The 19476-nt window shown below is 37.1% G+C and overlaps 1 protein-coding gene across 6 annotated transcripts in view; it reads left to right on the top strand.

Moving 5' to 3' along the window:
* Nucleotides 1-3002: 3002 nt before the first annotated feature.
* The window catches only part of CCDC141 (coiled-coil domain containing 141), a 194067-nt gene continuing 177593 nt past the window's right edge, over nucleotides 3003-19476 (top strand). For 5 of the 6 annotated variants that reach the window (XM_041722524.1, XM_041722526.1, XM_041722523.1 and 2 more), the window contains exons 1-2: nucleotides 3003-3289; nucleotides 5686-5808. In XM_041722524.1, coding sequence (XP_041578458.1) covers nucleotides 3188-3289; nucleotides 5686-5808 — 225 coding nt within the window. In that variant the 5' untranslated portion in view covers nucleotides 3003-3187. Of the gene's footprint in view, nucleotides 3290-5680; nucleotides 5809-19476 lie in introns of those variants that run through there. The other variant, XM_041722527.1, reaches the window with a different exon arrangement.

Raw genomic sequence — 19476 nt, 5'->3', positions numbered from 1 at the left:
ATTATTGTTTAATGGGTAATAGAGTTTCAGTTTTACAAGGTTAAAAGAGTTATGGAGATAGGTGGGTATGATGGTTGCACAACATAATTAATGTTTTTAATATTCCTGAACTGTACACTTAAAAATAGTGAAGATGGTAAATTGCATGTTATATGTATTTTACCATAATAAAAAAAATTGGAGGAAAAGAAGTGCTATTTTGCAACTCTACAGAATCCAGTTATAGCTTTTTGATATATCCCCATGAAAGACGCTTCACTAAAATTCAGCTGGTATAAAAACAGGCATTTCCCAGAGGGATAAACAGAGAAGGCATAATAACCTCTGCAAGATCCTCCATAAACTTCAAAGGATATGAGAATGCCTGTAAGGTTTTTTGTTTTGTTTTGGTTTGGTTTGGTTGTTTTTTTTTTTTTTTTTTTTTGTGATGATAGAAGAGGTGCAGTATAAACAAACTATCTCAAAAAGTTTTTTTCAAAAATCCATCTAATTATAGTGTACCAGTTTCTTTAACATACTATATTTTATACTAACTATCCTCCAAACCATTTCCCAGAGTTAATAGCGCAACTTATAATTAAATATTATGCTAGATGCAGAAACATAGGCCAAAGTTCAAAATGAGCTAGATACAAATAGAGAAGTCTGAACAAAAGAGCTTCTGCAGGGAAAGGACTAATAAGTTGAAAAGAAAGCAAGGGATGGGGAGAAAAAAGTGAATCAAGCCTTTTTAAGGTTTTTAAAGTCAAGAATTTGAATTCAAAAATATTAGTCAGAAATCACTTAAATTCACATTTGCAGTTTGCATTATGGTTCATGTCTCCCAATGTAGAAAACAATTTCTTTCTTTCTTTTTTTTTGAAAACAATTTCTTTATTCAACACCAGAGGCCTGCTCCATCTAATTAGCAAAGAAAGGTCATCTACACACAAAAAGGCAATACCTTTGCTGCTGACAAGCTGGATTAATCTTTTAACAAAGTCTTAAATATTTCTAATTCCTTTTGCCCTTAAACCTTGGAATTATTCAGACTTTCAGCCATATTTTCTGTCCTCTTCATCTCTCTTCTCCTTTTTCCTTGGTGTGGACCTGCAGTGCTACACATTCCACCCTGCCCTCTGCACCCTTTTGGACAATCATCCATCCTAAGTGGAGCTTTATGACTATGCAGCCTGCTGACAAAAGTCCCTTTGCCTCTTGAGGGTCTACCAGCAACTATGACATATACCGTGTTTCTTTTTTCTTTCCTTTTCTTTCTCTCTCTCTCTCTTTTTGGAGTTGAAGGGGACACACTGAGTTTCTACCTGATTAACTTGAAGTAAAAGTGCACTGTGTATTTTGGGTGCAGGTCACTGTTTGCTTTTCTGGTTGGCAATGTACACAATGATTTAAGCAATGCTCCTTTGGGCATTTTAGTGTAGGGTGTGGATATTATGTGACACAGTTGTCGACTCTTGGTTTTTCTTGAGGGCAATTAGCAGAAAACTGGTTTTTCTGTTTGTTTTGGTTTGTTTGGACTAACCACTTGCTGGAGCAGAAGGAGCCTGCCTTCAACACTGAGGCAGACTTGACAAAGAGGTCAGGTTGATTCTCCATCTCTGCCAAGAAATGAAACCACTTACAATATTTTCTATATCCTGGTATCTCTTGGTATCCACTCTCTTGAGCTTGCTCCAGCCTCTCCCTTCATGGTATCAGATAAGGTTTATAGAATCCCAGGAACTGGGATCCAGGCCTGGTTTCCATCTTGCTGGTCAGCAATCAGATGCTGAGACCAGAGACCTGGGTCTTGGCTGCATAATTTCAGAGCAGCCATGACATGTTCTGGGAAACTAATTGCTGAACCCTAAAGTGCATGTGAAAGCACTTTTCCCTCTTTGACTCAAGAATATTATCATGAACTTTAGGAAAACAAAGCAATGGTGCTGACTCAGTCTTCTGAACATTAGGCTCGAACCTAAACATGTTTTTGAAATGAGCTAAGGGTTTAAACAGTAAGTGGACTAGTTTAACTCTGTTTATTGCTACATCCTCCATTCTGGCTCTGTCCCAGAGAGATTTCCAATGGCTCTAGCAGCTTTGGAGTTAGTATCTCTGATGTATTCACATCTGACCTCTGACCTAAACTTCAGTGTTATTTTCAGCTGTTCTTTGACAGGGAATCCAACAGCTGCTGTTTAATACCACAGACAACTTGTGACACACGCTGGGTTTCTAGCAAGAGAATTAATCTGCTGATCTTTGGCTCTGATTTGAAGCTGTCTATAATTTTCCTGCATGCGGTGGAGGACAATAAAAAAAACCAAACCTGAAGTAAAATGTTATCCTTTTTTAAAAAATTGTAGTAAAATATATAGTGTTAACCTTAATAAACAAAATTTTTTTTCTTGCTGCAATGAAAAGGTAATAGCAAGGTATATTACTTCCTGGTCATCGTGATAATTGAATTTGAAAATGCTGGTGAGTGAAATAAAGCGGTCATAAAGACATCCTGAAATGGTAGAGATCTACTGATAATTGCTCACTGAAATATTTTTAAAATGTTCCTCCCTAACAAATCCAAGACTCTGAGAAAATGTGGCCATTCCACATAAACTTCATTTGACAAAAGGCAATAATTTTTAGAAAGCAAATTAACCTGAAATTAGAAGCAATCTGTGGCTTAATCCCAAAATACATATTAGCACTTATTTTTAAGGTACATTTTGGGGGGCTTTCTTTGCATAAGGGTGACTTGAAAATCTTGCAAAGATATCCATCTTTGCAGGTCTAAGACTAGCTGGTTTCAAAGTCCACCCTAACTATATAGATTCAATGGCAAAACTAATTTGGGTTGTCAGGATGTAATTTTTTTCCATTTGCTATTAAACATCAGCTGATAGGCAGAGAGCTTGAAACTGCCCTCCCCGTTTAAGATAATAGCAAAAATATCAGGCACTTAGTGTTACCATACCAGGGGTGTGGCGATTCTTTCCCATTCTCTTCTCTCTCTCCCCTCTCATGATAAACTCAATGGGGTTGTCTATTTTTAACCTCCTGTTCTTTCCTTTTGGCAGAGTCATCAGTGTGAGCTGAGCGCTTTCCCTGAATGAATCCAAGTAACCCCAGTGATTGCCTTCTGAAATGACCAGCAGACACACATTTGTCCAGAGGCCGTCCAAAGTATAAATTCTGGTTCTGAAGTACCATGTCCAGCCAAGGAAGTCCTGGTGTGGGGTTTTCTACAACAACAGTCAGTTCAGTAGCTGTTCAGGCTGGGGACTCCAAAATTGTGATAGCTGTCATAAAGGTAAGACAACTTTCTTTTTTTTCTCTGCGGCTGTTGGCTTTTTGCAGGGTGTTGATAATCCTAAAGAACATTCCCACACAGCAGCACTCACCATATAGAAGATAGCGCACGTACATCTTACTGCTTTCTTAAATTGGCAGCTAAGAGAAACCTCTAAGTTTCAGCTACTTACTACAGTTTCTCTTTCAGTTAGTCAGAAAACATCTATAGCAGCTTAATTAAAACAAAAACAAAAAAACGTTACCATGTACTTTCAATTTGATTTTTAAAGGCAAAGTACTCATGACCACAAGTTTATGGGTTACCAGGCTGGATAGTCAATTGGACCTGTGAAATGTTCGTGATTTTTGAGAGTGGATATGATGGAGGAAGGAAGAGGACAGTTGCAGTAGATATGAGGTGGCACTGTTTCCAGCATGATGGAGAACAGACAGGAGACACCTAGTAGGAGGCTCTGATATATGCCCTCTGCGGCCTTACTTTTGATGTGGTAAAGGCACTGGTAAATCGTTAAAACGTTTTGGGGGGAATGAAGACTCTGCCAGCGAAAGCGCAGAGGCATGCGTCAAATTTGCCCTTAACAGCAGGAAGTTGAAGCCACTTGCAGCTTAAGCTATTGCATATTTTACATCAAGTAATTCGCTGATTTGCAAAGAAAGCCACATACCTTTAGGTTGAAGAAGACATCCATGATTTTATTTCCTATGAAAGTGTCTTGCAAAAACCCCTGAAGCATTATGCTCGGATTTAGACAAGTCACCACCTCAGGAATGCAGTGTTTAATGAGGGAACAAGGCAAACAAGCTGGTGCTCACCAGCCAGTTACTTTCAGGACCTCACCAATCTGAGTTGAATGATTTCTCTGGCTTAGAAGCCTAGACTGAGACCTGTTTAATTTAACTTAATTGCTGCAAATTTTATGTTAATATGAATATTTGTAACAGGAAAGCAGCACTTGATACCGAGCAAAATGATTCAGTCTAGAAGCACTGAATGTAAAGTGTTCCTAGCAATGTGATTCCTAGTGCTCCTGAGCCTTAGCCCCATGTAAACAGCACCTCTACTGATTCCCTTACCCTTGAGTCCTTTCAAAGGCAATAGTTAGACGTGGAAAGAAACCTGGAGCAGAAATAGCAAAAATTGATAATTTGCATGTAATTTTATGATGCTTTGAGTCACTAGAAATTTCAGCCATGAGAGAAAAGGGGCAAACTCCTTGTTTTCAAAAAGTTAACTTTTCTTTCCCTCAAATAGGAAATATTTCTGAGAGCAGGAAGAGGAATAATATGTATGGGATAAATTATAGGATAATCAGAGGTCAGCTGATAGTGCAGGAAAAAAAAAACCCTAAAATTACGCTGGAAGTACTTATTTTAACTTGACCGAATGTTCCCTCTGACTACCCTCCATAGCTTCTTTAACTCACTACTGTTCCAAATAAAATAAGCCTCAAGCTTCTAAAGGAATAGAAGTGTCTGTGTCTGATCCGTATGGATTTGTTTCCAAACCATCTTAGGGCACTAATGATCTGGACTAGCCACATGTTTTTGTTTGTTTGTTTGTTTGTTTCATTTCAACAATTTGCTTATCCATGTGCACGTGCCTCTTAGTGGTTCCTCTTGCTTAATCAGTTGTTGCTTCTTAGAAAAGCAATTCCCCAGGAAATGCAATGGTGAGTTATATCTTGGAGCAGTGAAAGTGTCCTACATGAGGAAAACAATCTGGCTGCATTCATATGGCTATTGTCACATGCATCAATTTTATTGACATTCTCATACATACTTTATTGATTACTCAACAACAAAAGTTGGAAAATGTTATGTTTTTACTTTACTACTATAAGATAAAAATCTGTTGCTTCATCTGCTGTTTATTCTTCCCAGTTGGACCAGCAAGGTCAATGTAAAAACACTAATCAGACTAAATAGCATTTACAAAACCTTTCCTCTTTGGTGAAGTTTGCATCCTATTTGCGCAGGTGCAGTTTCACTATTTTTATGGAATTCTGTGAGAGAGAATATACAGTTGTGCAACATGTTCTGTAGTTTTGTCATATTCAATAATAATACTCTCTTGTATGTGTTCTTCCTTTGGGACTTTTTAACTTAAATAGAGTATGCCAAAAATAAATAAATAAATACAGTATTCCAAGAGAAAATAATTTACACTAAGTAAAAAAAAAAGCCAATAAGGCATGGATTTATATTAAAACTGTTATATTTCAATTTAAGTAAGCCCTATCTCTATAGAAAAAATAAATTGTTCACAGTATAACTGAAACAAAAAGAAAGGAAGGAAGGAAACGAGGAAAAAGAAAGAAAGAAGGAAAAGGAGAAGGGTAAAGAGGAAGAAACAAGAAGAACTGAAAGTGCATTTTATTTCATTTTTATTTATAGTGTGGCAAGTGGGTACAACTTCAATTGGCCGAATCACAACCCAATCTTCTAGAAATTGGTAGCAGTCAAGATGAAACCAAAAAACTTCTTCATGATCATGAACTTCTTTTGGCCAAGCTCAAGGTAAGATATTAAAATGTGAAGCAGATACAAATTTAAAAAAAAATGAGAAGCTATTTCTTATACTTCCTCTTGATTTCTCTGACATTACTGGCCTATGGCCATTATAACATAGTGCCATATAGATAATGGAAAACCTCTATCCATAGTTATTTATGAGCAAATCCCAGCATTAGAGAGAAGTAACAAGATTTTTTAAAAACTTTCCCTAATGTGATAGAAAATATGGAGTGATAATATTTTCACTGTGGAAATATAACTAATTTTTTTTCCTGGCTGCCTCAGTGAAAAAAAAAATTCCATCATTTTTCCATTTCATCTATTATACTGTCAAACTTTCTGTTGTTAACGATACCTGCTGGCAAGAATAATACAGAAGCTTATTTTCCCTCTGTTGAGCTGTTGAAAATATCTGATTTTGTATTTAATATTAAGAGTTCTTGAAACCAAATAATTTTAGTAAAATCAGAGTTATTATTCCATATATGTGCAGTTCCTTAGTTCAGAATCTAAAAATAATATTAGCTTGAGATTACCAGATAAGGTATCGAGTCAGGACCTGCTACATAATTTGTGGGGCTCAGTGCAAAATAAAAAGGTAGGCCCCCTGTTCAAAAAGCAAGAAAAAGGTTTTTCTTGACCTGTCACATTGCATTTCATCTGCTATTTAATGTCTGTCTCCTTCATGCATGGGGTACGTGCTGGGCCAGTGCGCACCCTCACAAACTCTGAGCCTCCGGCCATAGCTCAGTGCACAGGGTGTGGCCTGGCTCCAACCTTTTCCTAGCTGTGACCTGGCTCCCCCCACCCCAGGGCAGATGGCAGAGGTCACTGAACAAGGGTGGGGACGCAGACAGGATACCTGAGACTCTCCCTGGGAGGCAGGACGCCATGTGAGATAGGGCACCAGTCCCTCAGCACTTCCTCTGTTGTCCCAAGGGACTTTACTTACAAAACACCAATTTCTAAATCAAATTATTAAAAATTTCAAAACAGTGACAGGCAGAGTCACTTTAGACTCCAAGTGGTGTGTCCCCTTCTAAGAAAGGAGCCCAGGGATGAAGCCAGCCCTTATAGGTAGCCTTTTAGGTAAGTGAATGTCTTCACTAAGATCAAAGAGGTTTGATTGGGCAACCGGTAATGACTCTATTTTTAGTGCTTCAACATTACTGGCTTCTGTGAACATCTAGGCTGGATTTTATACTTGCTTCCTGGATTTAGAAGCAGATCTAAACTGCATCTGATATATACAGACCATGTTTTTCTGACTGCACAGTAGTAAAAGCAATTGGGTATATCAGGCTCGAAAGTTGAAGAAAACTTAGTACTGAAAGAGAGAGCCATTAGAATCCAAAATTTAGTCTCCTGTTTAGGCAGCTCCTTGCTCTGGGCTCTGGGCTGTCTTTCAAAGAAGAAATCCTTGGCTACCAGGAAGTCCTTTGTATATAAGAAAAAAACAAATCATGATGTGAAAGAGCATTGAACCAGGAATCAACAGATCTGTGTCTTAACACTGATTATACCACTAACTCATGAAACTCAGCTAAAAATTCAAAGTCTTGCTGCTGCTGCTACACAAATAAACTGAATTCCATGAATTGTGGAAACCCAAGACTTCCTCGAAATTCCTGCTCATCCTCAGAGGTTTACTTTCTCATGGTCTCCTGTGTCCCCAGCATCTTCTTAGATACCTGCCAACTGTTTGTGCTGAAGTTAACTTGGACTTGAAACCACATCCCTTCCCCTGTTTCCACTAATAATTCATGCCCAGCCTGCATTGCAGGTCTATTAATGAAATTCAGGGAAGCTCATGGAAGTCTGGGTCTCACAGAATCCCTCTCTTTTCTCCCAACCCTATTTCTGTCCAGGACCACACAACTCCAGGGAGAATGCTATCTTAGGCAAAGCAGTACAGCTCCACAGCAACTATCACTAAATTTGCATACCTAAATCCATCCAGGAGCTGGGGGTGGGGTTGGGTGGGAAAGGCTTCCCATTTAACAGGATCCATCCTCAGAAGATGTTTGTGGTTCTAGATTCCAAAGTCCTGTTGTCCTTTTATGCCAGTCTTCTGGATGGACTACCCTTCTGGATTTCAGGCTCTTTAACTCTAAAATGAAGGGAGAGGATAGATCAAACAAAGCTTCATCTCTATTGTGGATCTTACCATAAGGTGCCATGGGATCATGGGGCCATTCTCTTTCTGTGTGTGTGTGTGTGTGTGTGTGTGTGTGTGTGTGTGTATCTAAGAACATGAGGTCCCAGGTAAAAAGGCCTTTTGGCCTCATGTAGGCCCCTAGCCATTACCTCTTTATGTCCCTTTCCTATACCCTCCCTGACCCCCCATCACTATCTACTTAGGCACTCAGCCCCCAAAGAAATTTTAAGTAGTAGCATCATCCTCCAATGTTATTGATTTTAAAGAAGAAATCAAGAAGTCTGAAGTCTGTTCTGGATTTGTTGACAAAAGACTTCTTAAAATGACAAAAAAGGTAAATTCCATATTGTAGATATATAGATCAGGAATTTAACCAGTTTATTAGCTATTATGCTGTCAATGTTGGCATAGCTTAACCTGTAGCACAAAATTATTGGATCCAAGTTGGTTTTAATATGAGCTTTTTGAATGGTACAACCTTAATAGTTCAATAAGCCAATAAATATTTAATATTTAAGTTCATTCCTGTCCTTTTCCAATACACAGAGCCCTGCAATTCATTCTAATTATAAAGAAGAATGCTGTTTAAGGGGTATTGAGAGGGTGTAGGGTTCAGTGCTGAGTCTACTCTAATTTGGGCACTGCAGTTAGCCTCTCTGGTTTCTTCATTTGAAAAACTATGATAAAAGCAGTTACCTTCCAACACCTAAAAAGGGAAATTTGGGGGGAGAAATGCAATGATATATGTATTATACCTGCTGCTTTTAAAAGAAAAAGTGGCATAATTGTTCTTTAATAATTAATATATCAGAGTAATTTGTATATTTAATTTGATAGAAAAGCAACATTCTGCCTCCATTGAAAATTATCTCAAATTCTAGTAATTTAGATTAAAAGGAACATTTCTGGAAATGCAGAATTTTTATGAGTTTTCTAATATTGTTAAATGTCTATACCCTGAAGATATTATTTTCCTTTCAACAGTATAGGACTTAATTCCAGTGGAATGTCTAGAAAAAATATTTCCCTATTTTCAGTGGTGAAAACATAATTGTGTGGAAAAAACATTAACTCCCAAAAGGCATCTAGATTCCCAAACCATACTCAAATTACTTCTAATGAGAAAGAAGAAATTCGAGAAAGGGGAGAGATTTAAGTCAGGTAAAGATTTGCTTATGGCTGCTCTCGATGTTACATTTCTTTTTTCTTTTTCTTTTTCTTTTTCTTTCTTTCTTTCTTATTTTTTTTTTCGACGTTACATTTCTAAGTGGTCCAGGAATAAGGAGGAATTGGGAGTACATTAGGGATGTTTCTGAGAATGTTCTCCTCAGCATCTATCTTGCAACTAACAACATTGCTATTGTCCAAAGGAATGATACAAACCAAATAAACTTCCAGCCACTGGCTCCTGTATTTGTACATATACAATATTAGCATTCAGTGAAGAATGACCTTTTAGAGTATAAAATACTAAATTTCACCTCTGATTTGACTCATAAATCTATTAGTTCCCTGATTCTGACTAAATTTCCTACCCAGTGAGTACTTATTTTTGTCCTATTTCCTCCATTTACTTAGCTAGAAATAAATTCATGAGAAATAGTCAAAATATATTAGTAGTAAAGCTAAAAGTCTTATTAAAATTTGCCTTACATAAGGAATAGCATGATTTTCCGCTGTGAACTTGAATACTTACTAAGAATGTAGTATTTAAAAATTTTTTATTGTACTAAAATATTATAACATAAAATTTGCCGCTTCACCCTTTTTTTTTTTAATTTTTATTGATTTATGACAGTCACAGAGAGAGAGAGAGAAGTAGAGACATAGGCAGAGGGAGAAGCAGGCTCCATGCACTGGGAGCCCGACGTGGGATTCGATCCCGGGTCTCCAGGATCGCGCCCTGGGCCAAAGGCAGGCGCTAAACCGCTGCGCCACCCAGGGATCCCCACTTCATCCATTTTTAAGTGTACATTTCCATGGCATTAATTACACTCAAAAGTGTACAACCATCAACACCATTTCCCAAACTTTTTCTTCACCTCAAATATAAATTCTTTACCTATTAAGCAATGACTCCTATTCTTGACTTCTCTGGTAACCTCAAATCTACTTTCTGCCACTACAGATTTGTCAATTTTAGGTGCCTCTTATAAACGGACTAACTCTATAATATTTGTCCTTTGTGGTGGGCTTTATTTCACTTAGCATATAATGTTCTCAAGGTTCATCCACATTATAGCATGTATCAGAACTTCATTCCTTTTTATGAATGAATAATATTTCATTGTACGGATATACCACATTTTATTTATCCATTCATACTTTGATGAACCCTTGGGTTGTTTCCACTTTTTAACTATTATGAGAAATTCTATGGTGAACGTTGGCGTACAAATATCTGAGGACCTGTTTTCAGTTATTTTGGGTATATTTAACTTTTTGAAGAAACATCAAAATGTCCTCATAGCAATTGCATTGTACTACATTCCTACTAGCAACAACCATGTGTTCCAATTTTTCTACGTCCTTGCCCAAATTGCTATTTTTTGTTTTAGGTTATAGCCATTTTACCATGTGTGAAGTGGTACCTCATGGTGGTTTTGATTTGTATTTCCCTAATGACTAATAATGTTAATCCCCTTTTTATGTGTTTAGACAATCATGTATCTTCCTTGGAGAAATGTCTAGCCAAGTCTTTTGCCCATTTTAAAATCAGGCTGTTTATTTTTTATTGTTGAGTTATCAGAGTTCTTTATATATTTTGAATATTAATCCTTTATATGTTTTAGATATTAATCCCTTATCAGATGTAGGATTTGCCAACATTTTCTCTCATTCTGTGGGTTGTTTTTTCACTTTCCTGATAAGGTCCTTTAAGATTGAAGAATAAAGTAAATCCGTGTGACTTAATTGTATATGTTTACACACTAGAGAAAATTTTACAGCATGTATGTTGAGAATGTGATGGAACCCTTTAGGGGAGGGTATTGGAAGAGGAATAATTTGTGTTATATAATCTGCGTCATAGCAGTGTTTTACTCAAAATGTTTATGTCATATAGGAAATCCACGTTCTCCCTTGCCTGATTTTCCTAGTGACCCACAAGTTAGAAAATTCTACTCTCTCAGAAATTCTAGTCTACCAGATGCTTTCACCCATCTCTCCAGATTCCCTACAGAAGCAAGGGGGCTATGTTACCTGACTGGTGAGACTAGAGAAAGAAGTGGCTGCCATGGGGAAACCAACCTCAAGGTCTCTCACTGCAGACCCTGTCTACCCATGGGCTACTTGCTCCTTACTCTACTGCTGCTGGGCTGGTTGGAAATCCCTGCCTGGCAGAGGCTGGGTCACAATCTCACCCTCTAGGGCAACGAAATGTGTGTCTCTGCTCAGACTCAACTCTCTTCAGAGGCAGGTCCCAATAACTAGATTTTAGGGAGAATAAATGGAAAACAAAATCAGCCTATCCTCTGGTCCAGTTTTACTGTTAATGAGGGCAGATACTTTGATCCATATCTCGCCTTGATGTCAGTTTTTCAATTGATTTGTAATTTTGAGGGAGAGAGGTAAGATTAATTTGTACCTTCCAAATTCCAGTATTATTTTTTTTAAATTTAATCCTAGTGTAGTTAACATCAGTGTTATATTAGTTTCTGGCATACAATATGGTGATTCAACAATTCCATATGTTACCCAGTACCCATCAAAATAAGTGTATTCTCAGTCCCCATCACCTATTTCAACCTATTCCACCACCAGCCTTTCCTCTACCAGCTGTTTGTTTCCTATAGTTGAGTCTGGTTTTGGTCTCTCTCTCTCTCTCTCTTTTCCCCCATTGTTTGTTTTGTTTCTTAAATTCCATATGTGAGTGAAATCATATGGCATTTGTCTTTCTCTGATTGGCTTATTTCGCTTAGCCTTGTACTCTCTAGCTCCATCTATGTTATTGCAAATGGCAAGACTTCATTCTTTTAATGGCTGATTAATATCCTATTTTATATATACATACCACATCCTCTTTATCCATTCACCAGTTGATGGACATTTGGGCTCTTTCCATAATTCAACTATTTTTAAAAATTTATTAATTTTTTAAAGTAGACTCCATGCCCAGTGTGGAGCCCAGGGTGGGGGCTTGAACTCACAACCCTGAGATCAAGACCTGAGCAGAGGTCAAGAGTTGGACACTGAACTGACTGAACTACCCAGGTGTTCCCATAATTTGGCTATTGTAAATAATGCTGCTATAAACAAAGGGGTGCATATATCCCTTTGAATTAGTGTTTTTGTATTCTTTGGGTAAATACCCAGTTGTACAGATTACTGGATGCAGAGTAGTTCTATTTTTAACTTTATGAGGAAACCCCATACTGCCTTCCACAGTGGCTGCACCAGTTTGCTTTCCCACCAATAGTATATGAGAGTTTCTTTTTTTCTATGGTTCAAGGGAGCTGTGTCTTAGAGTTGTATACATATAAAGTACCTGTCATATTTTTCACTGATCATTTTGAAGAAAATCTCTAAAATTAGGTAGGAACTATTCCTGGGAGAATAAGAGCTAGTAGGCAGTTTAGTTTTTCTCTTATACTTTTGAAAATGGAGAACTTTTTCCATTAAAAAACAAACAAACAAAAAGGACTCTTACAGTAAATGAAACAGTAAAACTTCCTAGTGATTTTCTGTACTTCACTTGGCTCTTTTCTAGTCTACAGGGTATTTCTTTTCTGAGATGTTCAGCTCCAGTAAGTACTATGGAGGAATGGAGTGAAATGAAATTCAAATAGCATCCTTTAGATTGGAGAATGCCATGGATAATCTGATAAAATATTGTTTATATAACAGAAGTTGGTTTAAGAGAGAGTCTATGATAGTAAGCTTCTCAGACATGGAGTTAAGGCACATTAATATTGCAAAAATCACAAATAATTTGTTAGTAGTTCAGGCTAAGCAGTTCAGAGTGTGATTATATATAATGAAGTGTTGATGGGAGTTGATTTACTAAAGGGGAAGGAATTCAATAAATGGAACATTTTTTTTAAATAAATGGAACATTTTGTGGGCACAGAGACTGTAGAGTAAAAAATTAGGGGAGGGAAATATCTTATCCCTGGTCTTGGTTTAGCAATTAAGGTTGGACTTGACCCCTTGACAGAAGCTCAAGGACCTGTGGGAAACATGAGGCACTCACCATATTGCTTTGTGGCTGAGACACCAAGTGACAAAGAGTTGGCAAGAAAGAGAGGCATCTTCCATATTTCTGTAGGAAACAGAGCATGGCTTAGTTATAGCAAATACTGATAACTTTTTTGACAACTTTAGAATGACCCAGTACCCAGGAAGATTATGGCAGATTAAAGATGGCCATAAATTCTTTGGCACTCCTCCCATTGAGAAGTGGGGTCTGTGTTCATTTTCTTTACACTGGACTGACTCTTGGACTTCTTTGACCCAAATATTACAGCATAGATAATGCTGTACCAGTTTCCAGACCTAGCATCAAAAGACTGGCTGCTTTTACTTTCTGTAATTTCAAATAGTCACTCTTGGAACTCAACCGACTTGTGAGGAAGTCAAGTAGCACTTCTGAGAGGCCCATGTGCAGAACTGAGGCTCCCAGCAACAGCTCTGGCTGAGATCTTGGGTAACAGCCAACCAACTTGTGAGTTATGTGAGTGAGCCATCTGAGCCGTCTTGGAAGTAGATTCTCCAGGCTTGGTAAAGCTGCCCAGCTGAACTGTGTGGAGCAGAGCAAATCTTCCGCACTGAGCCCTGCCCAAGTTGAGAATTGTGACCAAAGTAAATAATTTTTTTAGGCTACTAAAATTTGCAGCGGTTTGTCACACAGCAAGAGGTAACTAGAACAGAGTGACAGCAAGAGTGGCATTCCCTGGGGATGTTGAAGTCAGCACTCATGAACAAAAGGTACAGAAAGAAGAAAATAAGAATTTTCATAGGGAGACAGTTGAGAAATGGACCTGAGATTCTCTAAATGAAAGATGATGTGATTGTATTAATGATAAGCAAAGAGAAAATTCTGAAGTTTGTGAATGATTTAGTTTTGGAAAATTGAAAGCAGATTCAGAAATATATCTATTATAATGTTAGTCTGTTTAGCCTTCATTTTGGCATAGTTTCTTGAACAGGAGGAAAAGGTTTGTAGTTATAATTCAGCACACAGGGATATGCACAACACATTATGAGTATAGTGTGGAAAGAATGACTAACTGCCAGAGGATCCAGGGGAAGCTTGACAGAGAAAATGATATTTGGCTGTCCTGGAGATGAATATGAGTTTTCCAGATACTGTAGACCAAATTTAAAGGACAAACAATAGACTAGGAGAAATATATTTGCAGTTTATATGAAAGGCAAAGGGTTACAATCCTTCATATTGATAAGAGAATCAAATAATCCAATAAATCAATAAAAACATCTGATTCACAGCAGAGAGGCAAATCACCAATAAACATTTAAAGGGATGTTCAACATCAGTAAGATGAGAAGCAAAACGAAATAATAATAAAAAATAAACCATGATTCACCCTTAAAAATTCAAGATATTTATAATACCCAATGACAGTGAGAATACAAGTAAAGGGCTATGCTACCATACTGTTGGTGGGAATTTGGACTGACACAATCATTTCAGAAACTAGCAAACATTCAAATGTAAAATGCTTACATTCTGTGACTCAGCAACCTCCCTTCCCGGAATCTCTCCTTGGAAATGAGAGCACTCGTAAGAATATAGATATGAAAATGCTTTTGCTATGATATCGAGCATCTTTCCACATGTTCTTAATGGAATAATTTAACTGGAAACAAAACAATGACCCAACAATTGGGGAATATGTTTAGAAATTAACCATTTATACTGATCATTTATAGTTTCCTTCATACTGTGGAAGATTATGCTGAGTCCCAGACTTCTTGTTGTGACCTCGGTAAACTCTTAGATGTTTAACCCAATGTTGGTTGAGCTTTACGTTATTTGTCACCAAATACGTTCCTATTTGAAATCTGAGTCAAAAGTCAGGATTACAACTAGTATTTTTTTAAGATCATAGGCCTATAGTCTCCAAGTTGTTAATTATTTAGAAAACAGTGCTTCTTTAAAATATAAACCTACAAACAACATTTTTCATTGAAAGTAGAACCCATAGTCCTTACTGGTTATCACAAAAAGGGTCTTTGGTCTGAGATTTGGACTGACAGGACAAAACTCTTGATGGTTTAAGAAATACAAATGAGGGATAGTAGAGATAAAATGGTGGTGCTGGACTCATTCACCCCTACTCTCAATCTTCAGTACTGCTGAGTTAGCTTCAATGTTAGTATAAAAATATCCCTTTTGCATTCTATCCAGATGGCAACAGATCCTTCTACTTTAGAAAAGACCCAAGTATTTATTGTACTTAATCAAGAATGCATCTTTTCTAAATATAGATTTTTGTCTTAGATATATTACACCATATAAATGGTGAGAAAGGTAAAACTCAAGAATTTTTCAAACGGCATAGCTATATCATTCTCATGACAAGTTCATCAAGCTTTTAGTCCTCAGGAGAATAAGGCAAATTTCTGATTCTTTGGTTAGCCCAGTCTTCCAAATTACCTGTATCCTCTGTCTCCCTCCTACCATATATTTGATGTTTAGGGATTTGAGTGAGATTAGAATTTTTGTCTTAAAAAAATTGTATGAAAATGGAATAATGGTTCCAGTTCCAGGCAAGATGGAATAAACACCCTCCACCTTATCTCCCTTAAATGCAGCTATAAACGCTGGCAGATTGTGTGTATACAGAGGATGCTGTAAAGGGCTAGCAGGTAGATTAGGGAAAGAGATGGGAATCCCCAGAACCGCCAGATAGTAGTGTTGTTGTTTTTTCCCTCCAGTGTTGCCCAGCTTCCATTCACAGGCAAGTTGACACCCTGAAGTATGCCCAGAAGTGGACAGCAAGAGCTCCAGAACAGTCTTCTCTTTCACATCTATGCAGTAGAAAAAGGGCTTCCATGGGTCAGACAGAAAGAGAGGAAATACCAGGCTTTCATTTTTGTTTTTGTTTTTGTTTTTTTTTTTAGGTTTTATTTATTGATTTATTTGAGAGAGAAAGAAAGGGAGAAAGCACACCGGCAGGGGGAGGGCAGAAGGAGAGGGGTGGAGGGAGGGAGAGAGAATCCTCTAGCAGACTCCCCGCTGAGTAAGGACCTTGAGGTGGGGCTTGTTCCCAGGACCCTGGGATCGATCAGTTTCTGAGCAGATGCTTAACTGACTGAGCCACCCAGGTGCCCCTGCTTTTTGCTTTTCTATTCTGTCTTCCCCAGCCCAGGCAATCCCCCAGAAGCAGCTGTGATGGAGAAGGTGGAGGCAACCACGCAGGTGCCTAAACTGCTGAGTGGAGGAAGCCCTCTCTGACCAGAGGAATTATGGCTCAGAGTTTGCAGTGAATTTGCATTGCTTTTTTTCCTCCCTCTGTTCTCCCCAAAGTTTGGTCTTGCAGATACAGTGATGGGAACTGCATGGCTGGGTGAGTAAACCAAAACTCCAGGTTTCCAGCCAGAGGACTAGTAAGGGGACTTCCATGGCACAAATTTCAGGCCCTGAGTCAGGCCAGTGAAATTAAAGGAAGCAATCTCATCTTTCAACTCCATAACCCATATTTCCATAGATGGCTCTCTGATTTTCGTTTTCAAAAGCTCACTCTGTCAGTAGACAGGGAGCTCTGAAGAACCAAAAACTCTTAAATTCAGTTTCATGGGATACTTTTTTAAACTTTAATTTTCAATTCAAAACATATCCCAAGTTTTTACATAATTGAATTTGGAGAAACCCAAACCACCCAAGGCTATTGCTCACTGCTTTCTGAGAGCCTGAGGTTCTTTGGTTCAGTGATCCCATAGGCAATTAAACTTTTATTAATGTAGTGGGGAAAAAAAACCCATTTTGCTAGTCTGTTATACTTAGTAGAGGAGCAATAAGTACCAAGATGTAATGCAAACCACACATGTAGCTTTAAATTTTCTAATTGCCACATATAAATTGTAGAGCATAAAATACTTACAGTAGAAAAGGATTAATATCTCAAATCAACAAAATTCCCACCTTATGAAATTAGAAAAATAAGAGCAAATTGAAATCAAAGCAGTCAGAATGAGGGAAAACGTAAAAAGCGGAAATCAATGAAATTGTAAACAGGAAAACAATAAAGAAATAAATGGCTCTTTGAAAAGCTCAATGAAATTGATAAGCTTCTAGCCTGGCTACGAAAGGAAAAAAGAGAGAAGACGCCTAAATTTTAGGCGGGAAGGATGAGGCAGCAAGGTAAATCCCACAGACATTAAAAGGATAATATGAGAATACTATTAACAACTCTATGCATATAAATTCAACAACTGGGGGATCCTGGGTGGCTCAGCGGTTTAGCACCTGCCTTTGTTCCAGGGTGTGATTCTGGAGTCCCGGGATTGAGTCCCATGTCAGGCTCCCTGCATGGAGCCTGCTTCTCCTTCTGTCTGTGTCTCTGCCCCGCCCCCCTCTCTCTATGTCTCTCATGAATAAATAAATAAAATTTAAAAAATTAAAAACATAAAAAAAATAAGTTCAACAACTTAGATGAAATGAACCAATTATTTTAGGACCACAAATTGCCAAAACTCACCCAATAAGCAAAGTAAAAAGAAACAAGTGAAATTAATTTAATAATATGCTTGGTTCACCCCAATATATCCCAAATTTTATCAAATAGCATGTAATTCTTATAAAAATTATTTATGAGATATTGTATTTTCTGTATTAATGTCTTCAAAATCCAGTATATACTTCATACTTATAACACATAACAATTTGATGTAGCCACACTTCAGTTAGCTAGTGGTTATTATATTGTACAAGGCAGATTTAGAGAATACAGAATAAACCCTCTGGGAATCAAAATATTTTATTATTATTATTATTTTTTTTTTTTGCTCAGGAGAAGTCTGCTTATGATGAAACCAACATATGTAGGGCCTGAAAAGGAAAATTATGAGATGAGATTTCTTTCAGGGACAAGAAGTGATCGAAAACCAGGCCAATTTATTTCCAATAGCAAATATTTGAAAGTAGTTAATAAAGGTATTAGACACTTTCATAGGAGGGACTAGAAATATTTTTCCCTGTGTAACATTTTTAAAACTATATACATGTGTAAATGTATTTGTGCATGTATTCAGTCACTATTGCAATTAATTTTACTGGAGAAAGTAATTTTTTCAAACGAATTACATAGGCATTTTGAAACAATGAAAAGAAAACCTTGTATTAATACAGTTTGAAAGACTGACCATATAAGGCAGTAATTAAACTGTGAATTGTTTGGTTGTGAGTTCTGGAAGCATTATTGCATTTCAGTAATAATTTTATATGTAATTAATTTGTTCATTGTTTTTCCATTGCTCAAATATTGCTCAGTGGACTTCTTATGGTTTTGTTGCTTAATGGTGATAATAATGTGGGAGACAAATGCAATCCAAATTCTAAAATTACCCGAAGGTATTCTGTGGTAGGATTAATATTTAAAATACAGCCATTGCCAGATAATATATGGACAACCTTATACCAAGTGCTGACAAATGGCTCATGCAAGAGTTCTATCAGCCCAATAGAAAAGAAAATTTATTTGGATCTCAAAGGAAGTGATGGGTAAAAATTGAGAGTTAAAATGACAGATCAGTGAAAGGTATTAACAAAGCTGTTGAGACAAGTATAAGAAAGATACGCATGGTATGTGAATGAACCCTGGCAGGAAATGTCAACAGATGAGACTAAATTGGCCTAGTGGCTGAAGATTGGGCTAGATGGCAATACATGTTGGGCTACACAGATTTGATTGTGGCCAAACAAGGGTTCTTAAAGCAGGGAAAGATTTGATAAAAATTCAGTTTGAGAAAGGTTATCTTTATAATAGTTTACAGGGTGGGCTTGAATAGAAAATCACAGGAGTTAAAAGATGTATATGGAAGCTTTTAATAGACATTGGAACTTAGAATAGAGTTCTGTAAGAATAAAGAGAACTAAGTTTGAAAATTTGGTTGTAATAGCATCATATATATATATATAGTAGAAATTATCATATATAGTAGAAATATACTTTAATGAATTCATAAATTATAAAATATTACTGAATCAAATAATTTATTTTTTACTTAAAGAGCAAGGGAAGTCAGTGATAATCCCAAACCTTAAAGCTGGTAGGATAAGAGAAATAGATGTCCCAATGATATTATTACCTAATTGCCAAAGAGGTGCCATTTTGAATGGAAATGTTCTTTATATTTGATAGACTGGAGATTAGTTATATCATTTGCTATAGTAGTTTTATGGAATAGTAATGCTGGATACCAAGTTGCAGTTGTTTAGTGAACAAATGTGAAAGTAAGAATCAAAAATAGCAAAAATAGGCCATTTCTCCAATAAATTTGACTGAACCAAAAAAGGTGATGCTGATTGGGAAGAGACCAGAGTTAGGAGA

This window comes from Vulpes lagopus, chromosome 11 (genome assembly GCF_018345385.1).
Source record: "Vulpes lagopus strain Blue_001 chromosome 11, ASM1834538v1, whole genome shotgun sequence".
In the NCBI taxonomy this organism is placed as follows: Eukaryota; Metazoa; Chordata; class Mammalia; order Carnivora; family Canidae; genus Vulpes; species Vulpes lagopus.
This window is presented reverse-complemented; position numbering and strand designations above follow the sequence as displayed.